This window comes from Odocoileus virginianus, chromosome 20 (genome assembly GCF_023699985.2).
Source record: "Odocoileus virginianus isolate 20LAN1187 ecotype Illinois chromosome 20, Ovbor_1.2, whole genome shotgun sequence".
NCBI classification, from domain to species: domain Eukaryota; kingdom Metazoa; phylum Chordata; class Mammalia; order Artiodactyla; family Cervidae; genus Odocoileus; species Odocoileus virginianus.
Genome location: NC_069693.1, coordinates 20,925,443 through 20,947,134, shown reverse-complemented (window position 1 = coordinate 20,947,134; position 21,692 = coordinate 20,925,443). Strand labels below are relative to the sequence as shown.

Here is a 21,692-nt window from a genome sequence, read left to right as displayed (position 1 = left end):
TGGACAGCAAGGAGATCAAACCACTCAAACCTAAAGAAAATCAACCCTGAATATTCATTCAGAGGACTAATGCTGAAACTGAAGTTCCAGTACTTTGGCCACCCACTGGGAAGAACTGACTCATTGGAAAAGATCCTGATGCTGGGAAAGATTGAGGGCAGGAAGAGAAGGGGACGACAGAGGATGAGATGGTTGGATAGCATCACCATGAGCTTGAGCAAACTCCAGGAGCTGGTGATGGACAGGGAGGCCTGGTGTGCTGCAGTCCATGGGGTCACAAAGAGTCAGACACGACTGAATGACTGAACTGAACTGAAGGGGATATAAGGAAAAGCACCTGTCCTCAACAAATATCCTTGGATAGGTCCTGGAAAAAGAATTCAAAACAGAGCAGACAATTAAGAGGCCAAACTCTTGAGGTCAGTTTTACTCACAGTGATTTTTTTTTTTAATCACATGAAAAGGTTTCAACATCATGAAATCTTAAAGAAATGCAAATCAAAATTACTGTGCTGTATCAGCTCACACAGGTCAGAATAGTCTTTGTCAAAAAGTCTACAAATAGTAAATCCTGAAGAGGTTATGAAGAATAGGAAATCTTCCTCCTACAGTGATGCTGGGAATGTAAATTGTTAACTGCCAGGATGGCGGATAGGGTGGAGGTTCTTTAAATGGTGAAAAGAAACTGAAATTACATCACTCCCTCACCTCACACATAAAAAGAAACTACAAATGGATTAAAGAGCTAAGGGGAGGGACAATTCCTCTAAACTTCTTGAGGAAAATACAGGTGCAACAAGCTTTGACATAAGTTGCAAGAAATTCTTTTTGGATCAATTGTTACAATAAGGAAAAATAAAAGAAAACTCAAAAGGGGCCTCATTCACCTCGAAAGCTTTTGCACAGAATGGAAAACACTAAGCTGAGGAAAAAGAGAACCCTCACAACGAAGAAAAAATATTTGCCACCAAATTTAAAAACAAGGACTCCATCTCCAAAACATGCAAACAGTTCATGCAATTCAATATCAAAAGCCAATCAACCCAACAGAAAACAGGCTAGAGATCTAAATGGACATTATTTGTTCAAAGAAGGCATCCACATGGCCAAAAGGCACATGAGAAGATGCTCAGCATCACTCTTAGAGAAACGCCGATCGAGACTGCAACAGGGCATCAGCTTACTCACTCAGAATGACCATCCTCCCAAAGATCTACAAAGATTAAACTGTTGCCTAGGGCAAGGGGAACAAGGGACCCTCCTACACTGTGGGTGCGGATGCAAGTGGGTGGGTACAGCCACAAAGGGAAACACTACGGGGATTGACTCAAACTCTATAATATAGAGTTACCACCTGATTCAGTCAGCCCACTCTTGCCTTAGATCCCAAGAAAATCATAATTTAAAATGATACTTGCACCCCTATTTTCAGGGCAGCACTACTGAAAACATCCAATCAGAGTATCAACCTATTTTAGCTGAAAATGACACCTAAAAGTTGAAGAATCAAAAATCTCTATCTCCAGACCAAGCACTCCACGTGGTTTGGTTTTTCAAATTTAACTGGTTCCCTAGGCCTCCCTGCTGACTCAGACAGTAAAGAATCTGCCTGCAATACAGGAGACCTGGGTTTGATCCCTTGATTGGGAAGATCCCCTGGAGAAGGAAATGACAGCCCACTCCAGTATTCTTGCCTGGAGAATCCCATGGACAGAGGAGCCTGGCAGGCTACATACAGTCCATGAGGTCTCAAATATTCGGACATGACTGATAGACTAACACTTTCACTTTCTTAGACTCTCAGATTTTTTTCATTAAGGAGTCCCCCAAGCCTAATTCACTCCACCTAAAACTCAAATCAGCTTTGATTCTTCTGTCATCTTCATTTCAATAGGTAAACGTTGCTTTTATCAGGTTAATGTGGAAATTATCTATAACTCCCCTTAGCCCTACCACCAAACGCAACCAATTACTTTCCAAGGCTTATAGATTACAATCCCATACATGTCTCAAATCAATCATCTTTTCCTGTTTAATCTATCCCTTCATTTCTATTCTGAATATTAGAAAAAAATTAATATGGCACAGGTCCTGTCTTTGAAGGTCTGATTTTCATAGCAGGAGAAATAATTATTTCATTCTTTCCCCATACACCTTCCATAGGTGCCATATCTACTTTTACTCAGTTGATTATTAATTCAGTATTGGGATTCTCTGATGGCCCACCGGTAAAGAATCTGCCTGCCGACGCAGGAGACTCGGATTAGATCCCTGGGTCAGGAAGATCCCCTGGAATAAAGTATGGCAACCCGCTCCAGTATTCTTGCCTGGGAAATTCCATAGATAGAAGAGACTGGCGGGCTACAAGTCCATGGGGTCACAAAGAGTCAGACACGATTTGGCGACTAAAACAACAATTAATTCAATAACCAGACAAAGAGGGCATTGCTACTGTAATTTAGGGGGTGGAAGGCAGGAGTGATAATCAACACCTTATAGTACATACCTGACCACAAACATCTATCTAGTCTCAAATGTCAGCAGTGCCGACACCGAGAAACACTGACTTAGGTCCCACAGTTAACAACTGAACACGTGTTCATAACAAGTTTCTGGACCTGTCCTCCAACCCTCTTCCCAGATCAGGAATACGCAGTACCAAAGGTATTTTTTTTTTTTTTTAACCAGTGAGAATGCTATGGTCTGAATGAAACAAAATGTCTAGAAGTTAAGCAAGGGGCTTTGCAGAAAGACTGGCTCTGTTGGCTAGGACTCTAAAGCCCTAAGAACAGTGCCTGATGTAGATTTCTCAGCAGGGAAGCCAGATCAAAGCAGTCAATCCTAAACGAAATCAACCCTGAATATTCATTGGAAGCACTGATGATGAAGCTGAAGCTCCAATACTTTGGCCACCTGATGCTAAGAGCTGATTCACTTGAAGAAGACTCTGATGCTGAGAAAGACTGATGGCAGGAGAAGCGGGCAACAGAGGATGAGATGGTTGGATGGCATCACCAACTCAATGGACATGGATTTGAGCAAACTCAGGGAGATAGTGAAGGTCAGGGAAGCCCGGGGTGCTGCAGTCCATGGGATCTCAAAGATTCGGACGTGACTCAGCAACTGAACGACAGGGTCGGGGTTTGGCTTTCTCTGTCCAAGTCAGGGTAGAACCTCAGCCCTCACCCTGGACGCAGCCTTGGAACTCTCACTGGCACTGATGCCCAGTTCAAACCTGCAGTCAGTCCTCACGCAATATAAACGTCCCTAGAAAGACTTTCATTGGCAGGGATGGCAGGCTAATCTCAGACAGATCTATGGTTTGAAATCTTTCCCCAGGGCACAAGGTAGGACTTCTGGGGCTTGTGAAAAGATTCTTTTTTCTACTGCTGTCATTCTTGAAAAATATTCACATTAACTTACTAAGCTATCTATTTGTGGGGAACCCAGAAGTAATATATTCTTTTCCAGGTATCCATGGCTTTGAAGCGCCAATACTTCGGCCACCTTATGCTAAGAGCTGATTCACTGGAAAAGACCCTGATGCTGGGAAAGATTGAAGGCAGAGGATGAGATGGTTGGAAGGCATCACTGACTAAATGGATATGAGTTTGAGCAGGCTCCAGGAGATGGTGATGGACAGGGAAGCCTGGTATGCTGGAGTTCATGGGGTCTCAAAGAGTCAGACACGACTGAGTGACTGAACTGAACTGAATTTGATATGTTAAGATATTAAAATTAATTTTACCTGTTTCCTTTTTTTTTTTTCCAAATGTGGCTACTGAAAGATGTTAAATTATCTCTCTGGCTTGCTTAATATTTCCATCAGACAGGGTGCTCAGGGCTGGTGCACTGGGATGACCCTGAGGAATGGGACGGGGAGGGAGGTGGGAGGGAGGGTCAGGATGGGGAACACATGTACACCCATGACTGATTCATGTGAATGTATGGCAAAAACCACCACAATATTGTAAAGTAATTAGCCTCCAATTTAAATAAATAAATATTTAAAAATTTTCCATCAGGCAGATTCTAAGGATGTTTTTTAAGTTTTTAAATTTTTATTTTATATTGGAGTATAAAGTTGATTTATAATGCTCTGTTTCAGGTATATAGCAAAATGATTCAGTTATACATATAAATATAACTGTTCTTTTCCCATATAGGTTATTACAGAATATTGAGTAGAGATCCTTGTGCTATAGAGTAGGTTCTTATTGATTATCTACTTTATATATAGGCAGGCTGTAAGGGTTTTTTTTTTATTTCTTTATTATTTATTTACTTATTTTTCTATTTTTGGCCACAAAATAGAAAAGCAGGACCTCAGTTCCCAACCAGGGATCAAGCTCACGCCTGCTACAGTGGAAGTGTGGAGTCCCAGCAACTGAACCTCGGGGAAAGCCCCATTCTCTAAGGTTTGACCAGGGAGTTCTATGCCTGAGAATGGGCAGAGGGACAAGATGATTAGAGACATACAGGTCAAAGAAATGAGAAGCCAAGTTATAGAAAAGATCATCCGTGTACAGCTAGTGGGAAGCTGCTGTGTAATAGAAGTCCAGCCTGGTGCCCTGTGATGACCCAGAAGGGACGGGTGCGAGAGAGACTCCGGAGGGCAGGGACACATGCATGCTTACAGCTGATTCAAGATGCCTTATGGTAGAAACCAATGCAACATTGTAAAGTGATTATCCTCCAGTTAAAAAGAAAAAAGAAAAATCATCCATGTAGAAACCAAACCACCCAAAATGACAGGAATAAACATTGGTGGGAGAGAAACAAGCCATGTGCTTAAAGTATTTAAGGAATGAGAGGCATCCAGGAGAAATATCAGGAGGTATTATCTAAAGCGGGGGCTTCCCTGGTGGCTCAGATGGTAAAGAATCCGCCTGCCAGTGCAGGAGACCTGGATTTGATCTCTGGGTTGGGAAGATCCCCTGGAGAAGGGAATGGCAACCCACTCCAGTATTCTTGCCTGGAGAATCCCATGGACAGAGGCGCCTGGCGGGTACAGTCCATGGGGTTGCAAAGAGCTGGATACAGCTGAGCAACTAAACAACAAACAAGAATGATCTAAAGGGTACCTGTGCCCGCCAACATCCAGCCATCCCCCTCCTGCATACAGTGAGCATCCAACAGGGAATAACTCACCTCAGATGCTGCATATGCTGCAAACTGGATTCTCCAAGGCCTCACCCAAAAGTGAGACCATCTCTAGGGAATGGGGCACACAGTCCAGGCTCAGGGACATCAGATTCTGGTTATGAACAATAGACTTGAACACGTCTTCAAACCGGGTATGCACCGAGACACAGGTCGACCTGCAGAAAGATAAAACTGTGGGAGGGTTACAGCCTCCGTCCCACACAGAGTATGTGCCTCTTCTCCATGTCATTTTCCTGCCTTCCCTCTTCAGGCCAAAACAGATTCTCAGTGTTGATCACATGCTGCTCTCCATCTCAGACTCCCAGCCAGGTCGGGGGATGTCTGTTAATTTCAAAGTCAGGTTGTCCAAGGACCTATGGTAGAACACAGGGAACTCTGTTCAATATTATGCATCACCCTAACTGGGAAAAAGAATTTGAAAAGGAATAGATACGTATCTCTTGGACAGCAAGGAGATCAAATCAGTTAATCCTAAAGGAAATCAACCCTGAATATTTATTGGAAGGACGGATGCTGAAGCCTGAAGCTGCAATACTTTGGTCACCTGATGCAAAGAGCTGACTCATTGGAAAAGACCCTGATGCTGGGAAAGATTAAGGGCAGGAGGAGAAGGGGACGACAGAGGATGAGATGGTTGGATAGCATCACTGATTCAATGGACATGAGCTTGGGCAAACTTTGGGAGATGGTGAGGGACAGGAAAGCCTGGTGTGCTGTAGTCCATGGGGTTGCAAAGAGCCGGACATGACTGAGTGACTGAACAACCACAGAGGAAAAGAACTTCTCTGCTGATCATCTCAACTTCAGATAACCATCTGTAACATAAGCTATGTGTGAAGAATATTCTATTCGATCTATACCAGGTTCTGGCAGGAAGCCTTTCAAATATGGGGAGACGGGGACTTCCCTGGTGGCCCGGTGGCTAAGACTCTGCCCTCCAGTGCACAGGGCCCAGGTTCAATCCCCAGTCAGGGAACTAGAAACCACATGCCATAAGTAAGAGCTCGCATGCCACAACTAAGACTTGGTGCAAATAGATGCGTGCGAGCTCAGTCACTTACTCATGTCCGACTCTTTGTGACCCATGGACGAGAGCCCACAAGGCTCCTCTGTCCATAGGATTTCCCAGGCAAGAATTCTGGAGTGGATTGCCATTTCCTTCTCCAGGGGATGTTCCCGACACAGAGGTGGAACCCACATCTTCCTGCCTTGGCAGGATTCTTTACCTCTGAGTCACCTGGAAAACCCAGAAATGGAAGGGGCTAACTATTATTCCCGGGGGAACATCTGAGGTGGGGTAAATGCCTTCCCAGATGTCTCCATGTGTCCACTGTAACAGCATCACTTTATAATCATCATTTTGCCAGTGGCCTTCTTTCCCACCAGGAACACATTCCGGTCCTTTATGTTAATATCGTTCCTAGGATTATACACAGCGTTAAGTATGCTGAGACTGTTGACTATCATTTCTTGGTAGAACTTATTGTGAACTTTTTCAAAAAGGCATTTTTCCCACTGGGGGAGGATTTTTCTCTTGAGGAGGACTTCATAGGTTTCTTTGATACCTAAGTCAAAGGGCACAGGGCAGAAGAAATTTAGAACACAGATTAAAAATTCAATGTACAAATATTATATATATACATGTCCTGTCTTTGGCACCTGGTCATCCTGCCCACCCCAGCGTCAGATGGACTGAAGCCCTCCTCTTGGCTCCTATGGGCAAAGCGTGGAGGCCTCCTTCACAGTCACTGATGCTCCAAAAGCAAGGTTTCAGAGACAGGCGCTACTCTTCATGCAGCACATGGGCATCTCGCTGTGGCGGCTTCTCTTGTTGCTGAGCACAGGCTTGGCTCTAGGTGCAAGGGCTTCAGCAGCTGCAGCGCTTGGGCTCGGTAGGTGTGGCTCATGGGCCCTAGAGAGCACAGGCTTCAATAGTTGAAGCTCATGGGCTTAGTTGCTCCGCAGCATGTGGAATCTTCCCCAGATCAGGGATAGAACCTGTGTCCCCTGCTCTGGCAAGTGGATTCTTACCCACTGTCCCACCTGGCAAGTCCTATAATAGTATTTTAAAGGCTGCATCTTTCAATTCAAACATCTGGGTCATCTATGGTTCTGGTAGTGGCCATTCTTTTCTCTTGATTATGGTCAGAGTTCCTGCATGTCCTATATACTGTGTTGTTGTTGTTGTTTACATCTTAAGCTGCATGGTGTATATTAGAGAACAGAAGAGAAGAAAGAATACCATCTTGTCCCCTACTTCCCACAGGACTTTGAGACTCAATACAAAACCAGGTCTCTTCATTTTCTAGTCCATCCCAATTCGTTTGGGGTGATTTTATATCAGCTCCTTCTCCCTCCCAGTTCCCCACATTTTGAACTAGACTGGACACACACATATGTAAACCCACAGCTCTTCAGCCAGGAGCCAACGACAACTTCCCCAAAGTTAAGCACAGGTGGGGAGAAACAGGAGCTTTATGCACACATGCCCCATGAAGCCGGCAGTGGTTTCCCTATAAATCCTTCAAGGGCCTCAAGAATTACCCCACACGTCCACCGAAGGAGACCTCTTAGGACCCCAAAGAGCCTCCTGTGCATTCAGATGTTGTTGTTGTTTAGTTGCTCAATTGTGTCTCTTTTGTGATCCCATGGACTGTAGCCCACCAGGTTCCTCTGTCCATGGGGTTTCCCAGGCAAAATACTGGAGTGGGTTGCCATTTCCTTCTTCATGGGATCTTCCTGACCCAGAGATCAAACCTGGGTCTCCAGCATTGTAGGCGGAAATCTTTACCGCTGAGTCACCAGGCGATCCCGTGTAGATACTGCATCATGAAAACCAAAACCAAGCATTTCCCAGGGGGTTCAGCGCAGAGTGAAATTTCTTCAGGGAACTGAGCAAATCTACTAGAGTTGCATTTTAGACCTGTGGGATCAAGGTAGGTAGCCTTGAAGCGTGACATCTGGATGTTGACTGAGTGACCTGGCTTTCAGACACTGCAATTTGACCACACATGACATGTGTTATAGTTCTTGCTATTCAAAAACCTAAATGGTTGATCTGAAATTGATTTAGGACACAGTCCTTCCTCTTGACCAGACGGACTGACATGCCATCCTCCTTTACACGTCAGTTCTTTGCTTCTTGTAGCTAAATCACCCAATTACCCAGCAGGAGAGGGTTTGCCTGAAAGAAACGTCCAGTGTTAGCGCTAGTACCTTGCTGCCTAGTCTCTTCACTCTGTCAGAATGGGCAGAGTGGCACTAGTAAGCCTAAAGAATGTTGCTGCCACTGCGCCCAGGTCACCCCCAACACCACCACCATCCCCAGCTCCTCTTGTCCATATACCACATCTGGACCAGTTCACAGACCAGGGGCAAAGCAGGGCCAGGGAAGTTCATAACCCTGAGCCGGAGGGACTGTTTCAGCTTTGCAGGGATGAAGATGATGATAGCTCTCATTTCTCAAACCGTGCTATCTACGCCAGGCCATTTGAACACGGGCATCATCTCACTGGGGGCCCAAAGGAACCCTAGGAAGCAAGTACTGCTGTCAACCCATTGCAGACAAGGCCTTCCTGTTGTAGCAAAGCAGCATGGACAGGCCTTATCCCTCTTTAGTCATTTAAAAGAAACACAGAAGAAAAATTTACAAACACATGTATAAATGTGTATATACATATGTCTATCTATGTATATACACATATGTAAATATGCACAATATATAAAATAACATGCTAACTTTTTTGAACTTGGAGGATTACAACGTTCATTGACTATGGATTTAGTTGTGTTTATTTATAATGAGGGTTCTAATTTTCATAGATATGCACTTATTTAATAGCTGAAGCTTAATCTTTCTGACTTTACGTATGGAATTTTCCTTGAGTACTCAATCTAATAGCCTGAATGTCTTAAAGCAGCAATCAAAAGAAACTTGTACAAATAAAACAAAATGTTAATTGTATAATCTAAGAGCATAAGAGTGTTCACTACAGACTTCTTTCCATTTTTCTGTATATTTGAAGTTCTTTACAATAAGTTGTCAGGGGTAGGGGGAAGTCATCTGCATGATACTAACAAACCTTGATTGCCCATGGAACATTCACAAGGTCGCTAGTGGGAAAATGTGTATCCATGTTTGAAAGTTTACCACTGATAAGTATAAAAAAAAAAAAACTTAAGGAAGTTTTATTTTCACTGAGAAAAATTTAGAAAATGGACAAAAAAAGAATCTCTCAGAAGTTCACTTACACAGGTACAGAAACTTTCAGTATATTATTATAGTTCTTTCCAGTCCTTTTTGTGTATATTCTATTTGTACTATTTGGTTACACACATTAATATTTTGCACACTTTAAAAAAAACAGAATGTCATTTGATTAATGGCTGCATGGTATTCCATTATATAAGTTATATAAAACATACCATACTATAGTTTCCAAAATTGCCTGGGAAAATTCTTTGGGACCCACCAACTAAATAAGAATCTCCAGGATGGCAAGGAATATGAATTTTTGAAGCTTACCCTGTGATTATAATGCATTTAATTAACCTACCTAATTAATTATCACATACTTCATTTGTTTAATCCTTTATTTTCAAACATCAAATAGTTTTCAAATTTCTGCTAAATGACAATCACAATAACATACCTATAAGGACAGGCATCTCTCTGGATATATATACATTTATTTCCTGTGGACAATTAAGTAGTTTGTTTGCTTTTTAAAAAGAATTTAGTAATCAGAAACTATGGAATAACTGCAGTTCTGGGAGTGCTCACCCCAACACAATCAGAGAATTCTACAGAAGACTCATCCAGGGTCAGTTGGGAGTTAAGACTCTTAACAACCCTAGAAAAACTCTTAAAAGACTGAGGTCTGCCTTCTCCTTTATCTCCATAATCACAACCCTGCTCAAAAGGGCCTCCCTTGAGTATAGCACTGAAATTGGCTGTCTTCTACTGTTGTGTGCTATTTTAAAATACAGATATGTTAGTTCACTTTGTGTGGATCACAACAAACCGCAGAAAATTCTTAAAGAGATGGGAATAACAGACCACCATATTTGTCTCCTGAGACACCTGTATGCAGATCAAAAAGCAACAGTTAGAACTGGACATAGAACAATGGCCTGGTTCCAAGTTGGGAAAGGGGTATGTTAAGGCTGCATACCGTCACCCTGCTTATTTAACTTACAGGCAGAATATATCATGTGAAATGCTGGGCTGGATGAATCACAAGCTGGAATCAAGGTTGCTGAGAGAAGTATCAACAGATGACACCACTATGATGGCAGAAAGTGAAAAGAAACTAAAGAGCCTCTTGATGAGGGTGAAAGAGGAAAGTAAAAAGCTGGCTTAAAACTCAACATTCAAAAAAACAAGATCACAGTATTCTGTCCTATCACTTCACGGCAAATAGATGGGGAAAAAGTGAAAGCAGTGACAGATTTAATTGTCTTGGGCTCCAAAACCACTGCAGACAGTGACTGCAACTATGAAATTAAAAGACGCTTGCTCCTTGGAAGGAAAGTTATGACAAACCTAGACAGTGTATTCAAAAGCAGAGACATCACTTTGTCAACAAAGGTCTGTATAGTCAAAGCTATGGTTTTTCCAGTAGTCATGTATGGATGTGAGAGTTGGATCATAAAGAAGGCTGAGCACTGAAGAATTAATGCTTTCAAACTGTGGTGCTGGAGAAGACTCTTGAAAGTTCCTTGGACTGCAAGGAGATCAAACCTGTCAATCTAAAGAAAATCAACCCTGAATATTCATTGGAAGAACTGATGCTAAAGCTGAAGCTCCAATACTTTGGCCACCTGATGGGAAAAGCCGACTCACTGGAAAAGACACTGATGCTGGGAAAGACTGAAGGCAAAAGGATAAGGTGGTGGCAGAGGATAAAATGGTTAGATAGCATCACCAACTCAGTGCACTTGAGTTGACCAAACTCCAAGAGATAGTTAAGGACAGAGGATCCTGATGTGCTGCAGTCCATGAGTTGCAAAGAATCAGACATGGCTTAGCAACTGAACAACAAGGAATGGTAGTTTACATAACTAACCCAAAGAGCAGTTTCTTAAACTTAGTCCCAGAGATTCCTAAGTATTTTCAGGGGTCTGAAAGTGCAATACAGTTTGTATTCAACGCTGTTTCCATTTTGATGGTAATATACATACAAGGTAAATACTAGACAATTCACTCAATTTCAGGGCCTGCAGTCTTATATTTAATATCAAAATGATACAAGGTCACCACTCAAAGAAACTTAAGCCAATGTTTCTAAAACTAGGATGTGTGGACATACTCCCAGTGTTCCTTGAGAAAAGTTTTCCCTTTAAAGGGAGTTTATACCGTACTGAAAGTTGAGAACCACCTGCTTAGAAGACAAGAGTCATACTGCTTTTCTTCCTGGGCAGCACCCAGCCCAGGCTCAGCACGGGGCAAAAGTTCAGACTGCACGATTCTGTGCACCATTGGGTCAGTTGTAAGAGATCTCCACCAGGCCTTCCAGCCACATTTCTTGAACCCATCCCCAGGGCAATAAGAATCCATTCCTTGTCTTTTACCTTATTGACAGAACCTAATATTCCAGAGACCATCAAGCCCAACCCCACTCACAGTACAAGGTAAAAGTGAGGCCCCGAGATGGAAAGTGCCTTAAGCGAGATCACACAGCTAGCTAGCAGCAGAGACAAAACAAGAACCTCCTGCCCCAACTTCCGTGCCTCCGCTGACCCTGTAGCGAGCAGGGATCGCACAGACCTCATTTCCTCCACCACCGCCACCATCCCCAAACCCATTTCCACCCTCCTCGCGTCCCCAACCTCCCTCCGTTCTCTCCAAGTCGACTCATCTCCCTCTATTCCAGGACCTCACAAACATTCCACACTCCCCAACCCCAACCCTACTGCTTCTGGCAGTCCCTCGCCTACAAAACACACAAACGCAGAGAGCGCAATCAAACAGGGACTCTGTCAGCCCACAGCACTCCGCGCGCCGGGGTCAGCCCCGAGGCGCAGGCGTCATCCGAAGTCGGCGCGCGTCGGTGACGTCACGGGCGCGCCACCCCCTGAGCCAGGAGCCCTAGACTCCAGCTCCGAGAAGCAGGTCGTCGGTCTGTCAGCCTGCTTACCGCGCGACTTCGGGCACAAGGAACGTCTGCGCCACAAACTTGGACGAGAGAGACTGTAGTGGTTGAGGGCTGCTGAAGAAAGTAGAGGCGGATAAAGAGTGAGCGACGCCTGAAGAGACGTCAGCGGAGCGCACCGGAAGCGGTCCGAGAATGACGAGTAAGCGGGTTGAGGGCCACGAAATTGGAGAGGGGTGGGGTGTTAGAGAGCCGGAGACTAGGTCTAGGTATTGGCGGGTGACAGAGTTGCAGGGGAGTCTGGACGGAACTGCCGTGGGAATTGTCCCGCCTTCTAGAAGTGTAACTGTGGCCAGGAGTCCCGATTGGCCTGGCGCAGTCTCTGAACTAGAAACTGATGTCGGGTTCTCTGGGCAGAAGGGGGGGGGGGGGGGGGGGGCGGGGGGGGGGGCTGCCCTGATCCCTGGTGAGTGGTGCTAGAGAAGGGCCCGAGGCCTTGGTCTGACTTGGCTGCTATATCCCGTGGTGGCGTGGTCAAGGCCCTTTTCCTCTCTTCAACCCGCTTTCCCCTTTTGTAACGGTTGGATGGCATCACCGACTCAATGGACATGAGTTTGAGCAAGCTCTGGGAGTTGGTGATGGACCGGGAAGCCTGGCCTGCTGCAGTCTCTGGGGTCGCAAAGAGTCGGGTAGGACTGAGCAACTGAACTGAAGGTACTGATAATGGTGCCTGCCCAGCCAGCTGTTCTGTGAACGATCCTTTTCTGGTGTAAAGCGCAGAGAGCGCGCTGGGGAACAATACCACTAACCCAAGGCTTTGAGAGTTTGAGCAGAGAGGAGGTGAGCAAGCACCCTAGGCAATTTATATAGGCAGGGGAGTGACACCCTTAAAACTGGATTTTAAGTTCCACTTCTGCCTCTCGATCTGCGTGATCGAGTTAAGTGTCTCAGCATATTTGAACTTCCAATTTTCTCAGTGCATAATAGGAATGTGTGTGTGCGTGGGTAGTCATGTCCGACTGTCTGCAACCCCATGGACTGTGGCCCACCAGGTTCCTCTTTCCATGGGATTTTCCAAGCAAGAATACTGGAGTGAGTTGCCTCCTCCAAGGGATCTTCCCAACCCAGGGATTGAACCCATTTCTTTTGTGTCTCCTGCATTGGCAGGCGAATTCTTTACCACTGGCGCCACCTGGGAATATATAATAGGAATAATAATACCTTTAAAATGGTCATTCAGAAAGTATGAGATACAGTGTACGTAGCTTTTAATTGGGCATGGTAAGTATTGAGGGCTCAATAACTGTTAGATGTCTGTTATAGGAGGAAAAAAAAAAAAGGCTTCTGGGTTTAATGCTAGGCACCTGTTTCAGTTGCAGGCATCCCTGGTGGTCCATATCCTGCAAGTTGCTTTCTACAAACAGATTTCAATCCCTGTCTTCCAGTTAAGGGAGAATCATACTCTGTATACGAAGCTTGTAACCACCTTGGTTTGTTTGTTCAAATGTATTCAAGGAAGCACAACAGAGCTGGGATGGAATTTAGAGTGTAGTATGAACCATATTTTCTAGTCCTTTGGCCCTTAAACCAGGCCTTTGTCTCATTCTATTGACACCCATATTCTGTCCCCAATGCTGTGGTTTTCTTCTTCAGAAGAAATTAAGAAACAAGAGTGTGAAAAGTTTTGAAGGTTGAAACCATGTTGAGCAGTATGTATTTTGAGCTTGAAGAAGGCTCTATGGTATTTTATCAATTTAGGATACCGTCAGTTGTATGATGCATCTCAGCTTCATTGATGGTGAATGTAAAAAGTCTTTTTTTAAACATCAAACAGTAAACAAAATGTAATAGTTTCAACTCTCCTCATCCTGAAAAGCCCTGTCACATAACTTTTCAATGAGATACATTATTAGAGTTCTAGAGCAACAGATTCATGTTTGAGAAGCACTGTTTTAAAGCACACCACTGGGACTGCTTGGATGGATGTGGCCGGAGGGTAGGACCGTAGACATCCGAGAAAGCTTTGGTGCTGTGCTCTCCGTACCACCTGTCTTCTGTCCCTCAATAAGCAAAGTGCTTTTCCTAGTTAGAAGAGTCTTAGGTTTTCTAGCCATAGCCAACAGGATTGATCTTTCCGTGTTTGTGTTTTGTTTTGGTTTTAATCCCCTAGGTGCAGTCTACCATGCCTTTTCTCAGAAGGAGGCAAAAGAGTTCGACGTTCAGGTACAGTGCTTGGGCAGGGGGTCTGGGAGCACCAGAGGTGATGACCAAGATGGCTCAGTGGCTTCTTAAGTGCTTTAGTGGCTTCTTTAGTGCTGTTTTAGATGTCCTTTCCCACAGTTGACTTCTCATGTTTCCAGCAGACATATTAGGTTTAATCAAGGTCTGTTGTTCTGCTGGCCTCCTTTCCCAGAGTCAAGTTTGGTAAACTGGGACTTCTTGATCTGTGTCCCCTCACCATGTAGGGGACACCAGGCTGTGCTCACCTGAAACCTGTCATGGTGAGCACTGTCATTTGACCTTGTTACTCTGCCCCCTTCACTCCTGAAAAGGGAAGACAGATCATATTTCATAAGTGTAATTTATGGATCATATCTGGGTGCTCCAAACATAGTTTGGCAGAAGGTTCACTGGTGACGCATAATGAGGGAGTTACTTAGGAAATCAAGATTTTGAAAAGCTGATATACCTTTATTTGGCTTCTGCATGAAAGGTGGGCCACTTAGGTGTTTAAAGAATCAAATATCAAAAACAAAAAAAGAATCAAGTGTCCTCTTACAATAATAATAGTGATGATAGTGAATTTTTACTTAGCATTTAAAAGTACAGAGCTGAAGCTGACGGCCCTCCTTACTATGGGGAGCCTTGAAGATTGTATGTATCACATTTATCCCCATCTCCCACCTATCCCCAAGCCCATGACTGCTCCATGAAATGAGAGCTTGATTACTCTCGACACATGAGCTCCAAGGTGTTTGCAGCCCAGTTAGTGCAACAGAAGTCCAGGAAATGGCCCTGCCAAGAGGGAGAACGTCAGTAGACATTGCTCGCTAGGGGTGTGGCGAATGTGGGCAGAGGCATTGGAATGAGGAAGAGACTGGTGGAACTTCAACTTGAGGGACAGCAGTGCATGTTCTTTCAAGAATTACACGCAGTCCTGACAGTTACGTTGTCCAGAAGTCCTTTCTAAGCGCAGGTGCTGTCGCAGTCACACGATGCTCTGCTCTGTGTGGGAAAGAGTGACCGTGCAGGGCTAAGGTATGCTGACAGTGTCTTTCTTCATGCAGTGCCAGAACCAAGTAGGAGAGTAGTCATGCCACGTCCGCAAGGCTGAAGACTCAAAGAGTATTAATGATACGGCCAGTGTCAAAATTGCTGCAGCTGGGCCCAACCTGGAGTTCTTGATTATTCTGTTTTTCCCTAGTGTTAGGATCATTTCCTTCGAGGCCATCGCTTGCCTTCATTTGATCATGATTGATTAAATCCTGTTGTCTTATCATTTCTCAAGCTTTCCTCCCTTCCAAGGATGAGAGAAGTCTTTTCTTCCAAATACAATGTTTTTGTCCGTTTGGTTTTTTGCTGTGGCTTTTTGTTTTTATTTTTAACTGCAAAGAAGTAGAGTAGGAAGTTGGAGTCTGAGGTGATGGGTCTGTGCGGCAGTCACAAATTGACATTTAAATGTGGCTTTCACTTCTGGCGAGCTGGGCTGGCGGACACTCGGCCAACAAGAGGCTGTGTGGGCCTCGGTGGGTAGATAGGTGGGTCAGTGAAGGTGGCCCACCTGCTGTTGCGGTGGTGTGCGGGAGTGCCCGGGGGCCTGGGTGGTCCCAGCCAGAGCAGCATCGCACCATCTTGTCTCCAAGCAGCACATGGGAGCCCAGCGGGCCGAGGCCTTCGTGAGGGCCTTCCTGAGGCGGAGCATGCCCCGCATGAGCCAGCAAGCCCTGGAGGACCACCTGCAACGCAAGGCCGTGGTCCTGGAATACTTCACTCACCGGAAGCAAAAGGAAAAGAGAAAGAAATCTAAAGGCCTTTCTGCCAAGCAGAGGAGGGAGCTGCGGCTCTTTGACATTAAGCCAGAGCAGCAGAGGTATGGCGAGCTTTTCCTGCCTTTCCATCCCAGCAGCGTGGTCTTCCTGGTACTGAGTACGGGTTTGGAAAGCTGGGGGATTCCCTGGGGGCTCAGATCGTAGAGTCTGCCTGCAACGTGGGAGACCCAGGTTCGATCCCTGGGTCAGGAAGATCCCCTGGGGAAGGAAATGGCAACCCACTCCAGTGTTCTTGCCTGGAAAAGCCCATGGACGGAGGAGCCTGGTGGGCCACAGTCCGTAAGGTTGCAAAGAGTCTGGCACAGCTGAGCAACTTCACTTTGGGAAAAGAGGCAGCCCCTGCTCCACTTAAGCTAAGAGAGCCTCTCCCATTTCTGCCACAAGGGGGCAGCCTTCCTTTACCAATTCAGACCCTTTTGCGTTTGGCTTCTGTCCTATCCTTAACTAAAAAGGCCAGTGCCAAAAGTGAGTCTGTCACCCATGACAACAGGGCGACAGTTTTCTTAGAACAAAAGGAACTGATACTTCTTAATATATATCTCTTTGTAGCTTTTAATAGCACTAGACAGACTCACCCATTGGGGTTTTATTTGCCAAAGAACGTGCTGCCCCTGTGTTTCAGAAGTTTCTGAGAGAGACATCACTCTCTGTGGGAGGACATGTTCCTCCCTCCAGCTGACACCCCATCCCTCCTTGGCTACAGTTCTGTATTTGCATGTCTTAGGACTGTTCATATGCTTTGGCTCCAAGATCTGTAGCCAAATAGCCTCCCACATCCCCCAAGACAGAGACTGTCACTTTGTTCATGGCCCCTCACAAAACCAGCTGCGTTTTGGGAGGAGAAGGGACTGCTGCCTGCCCCTGGTGTGCCTCGCCCGTGTCCCCACCAAGAGAGTCCTCTCTGGGTTTCAGCCTGAGGTTCTCATTTTCTCTAAGCAGTAGCTTCATTAAGCGGATTCCTCATGAAGCACCAGGAAGGCCCGTTTGGGGTCCTCTCACCTGCTTCCTCCCCTGCACCCCACCACTTCTCACCCTCCAGACAGACCCTGTCACCTTGCACATGGGCTTACGACAACCAGCAAGTCCTGTTTACTGAGGGCTTACTGGGGTCAGCTTCCTATGACAGAAAACCTCAAAACAGCAGTGACTGAATAAGAAGCCAGCAGCAGTGGCTTCTTTTCTCTGTGCAAAGTCCGGCTGAACACCCTCCTGCTGGCGCACAGGCAGCTCCGCAGCCACCAGACACCGCGGAGTGCACCCGTGGGCGCATCCCTGCTGCTGCACCGTCTTCGTCTAAGGCGTCTGCCTGAGCTCCAGCTGTCACGGCTGCGTCTGACCAGCAGGAAAGACGGAGGGGCAGAGGAAGGCAACATCTTTCTCTTCTCATTAGCAAAAACTTAGCCTTGAGAGTGTTCTACTGGAGAGGAAACTAAGATTTGAGAGGTGAAAGTACTGGATTTCAGTGCAGTTATAGGAAGTAGAACTAGGATTTGCACCCAGGCCCCAGTGATCCAGGTCATGGTCCTTGGCATCAAGCCACACTCTGTGCTCTTTGGATGTTACATTGTCATATATTGTATATGTCACATTGCCTGACTTTTTACCTCTCTCTGAATTTGCCACAGATACAGTCTTTTTCTCCCTCTACATGAACTCTGGAAACAGTACATCCGGGATCTATGCAACGGCCTCAAACCAGACACGTGAGTCGCAATTCTGAAGCCTTGCCCTTTGGGGAAGAACCCAAGGGACCCTGCTATCAGCATTGCCTGGCTGCAGAAGTCTGTAGACCTGTTTACTTCTTTCAGAATTTATCATCATGGTATACATTGAAGGCTTCTATTTACCTCTTAGGCAGCCACAGATGATTCAGGCCAAGCTTCTAAAGGCAGATCTTCACGGCGCTATTGTTTCAGGTAATTGGCTTAAAGAGCACATCATCCGGATGCCCAGGCCATCCTTCAGTGACAGTTCCTTTCACTGCTGATATCCCCACATCACCAGCACTTAGGTTAGGAGATGACTATAGATGTCTTAGTCAATTCTGACCATTTGTTGGATACTCTTAGATGATCTCTGTGTACCTTCTCCACACAAAGACCCCTGCTCGTATCCCAGAGGACACCGCAGCTGCTGGCACTCACACACAGCCTGCTCACTTGAACAATCCTGTGGTTTTAAATGTCAGCTGTGGACCAACAGTCACCAAGTTGTCATCTCCAGCACAGACCTTACCCTTGAACTCTTTGAATTCAACTGTCTACTGTATATAGCCACCCAGATGTGCAGTGGACATTGTAAACTTTACACATCCAAAATAGAACTCTGGGCTTCTCCTCAGATCAGCCCTTCCCCTGGTCTTTGTCATCTCAGTTGCCACTGAGATCGTTGTCAGTGATACCACTTAGTACTCCTCTGAGGGCCACAAATACCAGTGCACTGTTCACACTGGTTGTTCAGGCCGAAAACCCAAGAAGTATCCACATTTCTTCTTTCCTCATCCCCACCTCCAAGGCATGAGCACACCCTAACATCCAAGTCTAAGCTGCTACCTCCTCCCCTGGATTATTGCAAAGCTGCCTAACCCTCTTCCTGCCAACACACTGCTCCTCCCCTGACCAGGCAGCCAGACGAAAGATTTTTTTTTTTAACTGAAAAAGTTGTGTCCCTTCTGCCTCTTCACTGTGGTCCAAACAGCCTGTCCATTCTCCTTGGGCAGCAGGTCTGACCACACTGGCCAGCTTTCTGCTCCTCACCAGGCCTGGCCCTGCCTCAGGGTCTTAGCATTTGCTTCTTCCCTCTGTCCAGAGAGTTCTTTGTGCTCACAGACTGATTCTTTCTCATTATTTGGGTCTCTATTCAGATGTCGCTTCCCAGGGGGTCTACCATTACTAAAGGTGACCCCTCTCCCCCTTTGCCCTGCCCTGTGTTTTTCTCGTAGCACTCGTCACTATCAGAAACTACAGTTGTCTGTGTGTATTACCCCTGCCCCGTTAGAACAGTAGCCCCCTGAGAGCAGGACCGGACTGCCCTTCTCACTACCGTGCCCAGCACCGCCCTAGCACAGTGCCAGACACACGGCAGGCGTCCAGTGACCATGTGCTCACTGAATGGGGGTGGGCTGGAGGGGGCGAGGGCCTGCTGCCGTGGGGGCAGCTCATTGCTGGGTGACCTCTAGTGGCCTCCCGGTCTGGCCAGAGCGTGGGAGGTTACAGGAGGACCATGGTGAACAGGTGTTCATTCAGGTCCTACAAGCGAGACTTGGCCTTGCCAGAGCAACCCAACTGTGTGTCTTGGTGGTATTAGATACACATGTGACCCCTTGGCTCCAGGATCCTGCCTAGGACCCCTGTGGCAGCAGGCCCACTGAGGGACACCTTATCAGAGCAGCACAGGCCCTAACGCCCCCAGTGAGGGACTGGGAAGCCTGGGCTTGTCCATGCCCAGCTGAGTAGCCAGCACTTAGGATGGGAGTGCTGCCCCTCACCACACCCCGCCTGCTGCTCTTTCTTCCTCCGCTGGCTCAAGGCTGGGAACAGAGCCCTCATCCCCCACAGGCCTGGCTGCCTGTGGCTCCATTAATAGCACAGAGGCCTGAGCCCTGAACTGCCCTTTTCCTTTGCAGTTACAAAATCCAAGTGCCCCTCCTATGTGGGTGTTACAGGGATCCTTCTACAAGAAACAAAGCACGTTTTCAAAATTATCACTAAAGAAGACCGCCTGAAAGGTACGTCACTGGATGGCCGTGGCTGTGGCTGCCCCAGCCAACTCGCCGGCCCTTTCCTCAGGGCTCTAAAGGTAGTTTGGCCTTTCGAGCCAGCAGATCCCTGCCTCCCTTACATCTCAAGCCTGCAGAGACCATCCTGGCACCCAAGGCTCTCCCTGAGACACTCGTCAGCCCAGCTGCTGTGGCCAGATATGATCAAGGGAAGGAAGGGTTGCTTGGCTGTGCCTCCAGACACCTGGGTCTGTTTCCAGGACTGGGACCCTCCACCTGCCCAAAGGCTGCTGCCTCCCAGGATTGTAGCCAGAGGGAGTAGGGAGGAAGCCACGGCAGCGCCTGCCCCTGGAGTTCCCGGAGCCCGCGCCCTGGGGTCCAGGGGAGCGGATCCCCACTCATCTGCCCATTGTGCTCACCGCTCTGGCAGAGGAGCACCTGGTCTGTCAGGATTCCCACACCCCCACCTTGCCCACAAATCCAGAGATTTCAAAACCACAGTGGGGGTTGTTCCTTTTATTTTTGACCCTTGGATTTCTTGCTGCTTGCTTCCATTTCCCTATATACTCTTCTGCTCTCATTTTAAATCTAAGAAAGTGGTGTACAAGTTTCCCCAGGAAGCATAAAGCCATGAGTCTGTCTGCAAGTTATGTGGCAAGACCTGTTTCTGGCACTTTTTCTGGGAGTTTCTGATTCTGGGAGTTTGGTTCATGGCCTTTCACCCTGAAAACTAGGTGTTGAGTTATATTTAAAATGTGAGTAAATTGACCTTCTGGTAGAATCATCACCTTCATCCTGGTATTGTTACCGTTGTGGGTTCCTCCATTCCCTAATGTGTTTCCTAGTAGCTTTGTTTATTTTCTAATACAAACATCTTGGGAATAATAGTTTCCGTAAAAGTGAACTTACTGCCAGAATTTTTTTCCTTATCCTTTTTCTCTTACTTTTTTTCAGTTATCCCCAAGCAAAACTGTGTGTTCACCGTGGAGATCGATGGCTTTATTTCCTACATTTATGGTAGCAAATTCCAGCTGCGGTCAAGTGAGCGGTCTGCAAAAAAGTTCAAAGCCAAGGGAACAATTGACCTGTGAGCTGTTACTGCCTAAGGGGATTATTTATGCCAGCCAAAGACTGGAAACATCCGCCTTTCAGGGAAGAGATGGTCAGGCCAGTTCTGGTTATAGACCACTTCCAGCCAGTTTAAATCAGCGTTAAGGACATTTAGTCATCTGGGGAGAAGCACACTGTACTGAGCACAGAATTCAGGGTCCAGCGGGATGTGTCTTTACAGATGCTCTCGTTTTCCTGTTACTCCCATGGAAAGAAAAGATTGGCAGGAAGCACCAGGATTAACACAAGTTGACCTAAACAGTTTGTTTGGTTTTTCCTTTTCATACTTTTCTGTTTTCAGAAGGCTGTTTGATAAGTCAGTAGCTTGTGTGATGAAGCATGCGTGTGGGCGTGAGTAGGCCACAGGAGTGACTCCTGCGGCACGGCCAGGACGGAGGGGGAGAGGCCGGAGGCCGTCCCCGGCTCGTGCCTCTACTTTTGCTCTTGGTGCCATGAGGCGCCGCGTCTCATTAGCTCAGTGGTGACCTGCATCTTTGATGGGTCACTTTAAATCATGCCTTCTGTCAAGCTCTTTGACCTAACCAAGGTTCGCTT

At 46.4% G+C, this 21,692-nt stretch overlaps 1 protein-coding gene and 1 long non-coding RNA gene across 7 annotated transcripts in view; one reads left to right on the top strand and one right to left on the bottom strand.

Moving 5' to 3' along the window:
• Nucleotides 1–12,395, bottom strand: part of LOC110139315 (uncharacterized) — a 47,474-nt gene extending 35,079 nt beyond the window's left edge. The window contains exons 1-3 of the long non-coding RNA XR_011482158.1: nucleotides 12,306–12,395; nucleotides 6,393–6,586; nucleotides 5,152–5,519 (exon numbers count right to left, since the gene is read on the bottom strand). This is a non-coding gene — a long non-coding RNA (uncharacterized lncRNA). The remainder of the gene's footprint in view (nucleotides 1–5,151; nucleotides 5,520–6,392; nucleotides 6,587–12,305) is intronic.
• On the top strand, nucleotides 12,213–21,396 carry POP4 (POP4 homolog, ribonuclease P/MRP subunit). Of its 6 annotated transcripts, none has more exons than XM_070451033.1 (7): nucleotides 12,213–12,462; nucleotides 14,431–14,483; nucleotides 16,124–16,350; nucleotides 17,935–18,012; nucleotides 18,164–18,225; nucleotides 19,935–20,036; nucleotides 20,982–21,396. In XM_070451033.1, the coding sequence occupies exons 1-7, from the start codon at nucleotides 12,456–12,458 to the stop codon at nucleotides 21,116–21,118; spliced, it is 666 nt and encodes a 221-aa protein (XP_070307134.1). In that variant the 5' UTR covers nucleotides 12,213–12,455; the 3' UTR covers nucleotides 21,119–21,396. The 6 variants fall into 6 exon arrangements, with proteins under 6 accessions (XP_070307134.1, XP_070307135.1, XP_020752707.1 ...); XM_070451034.1 differs by having other exon boundaries at nucleotides 12,214–12,462; nucleotides 16,127–16,350; XM_070451037.1 differs by lacking the exon at nucleotides 12,213–12,462 and adding an exon at nucleotides 12,731–12,974.
• The last annotated feature ends 296 nt before the right edge of the window (nucleotides 21,397–21,692 follow it).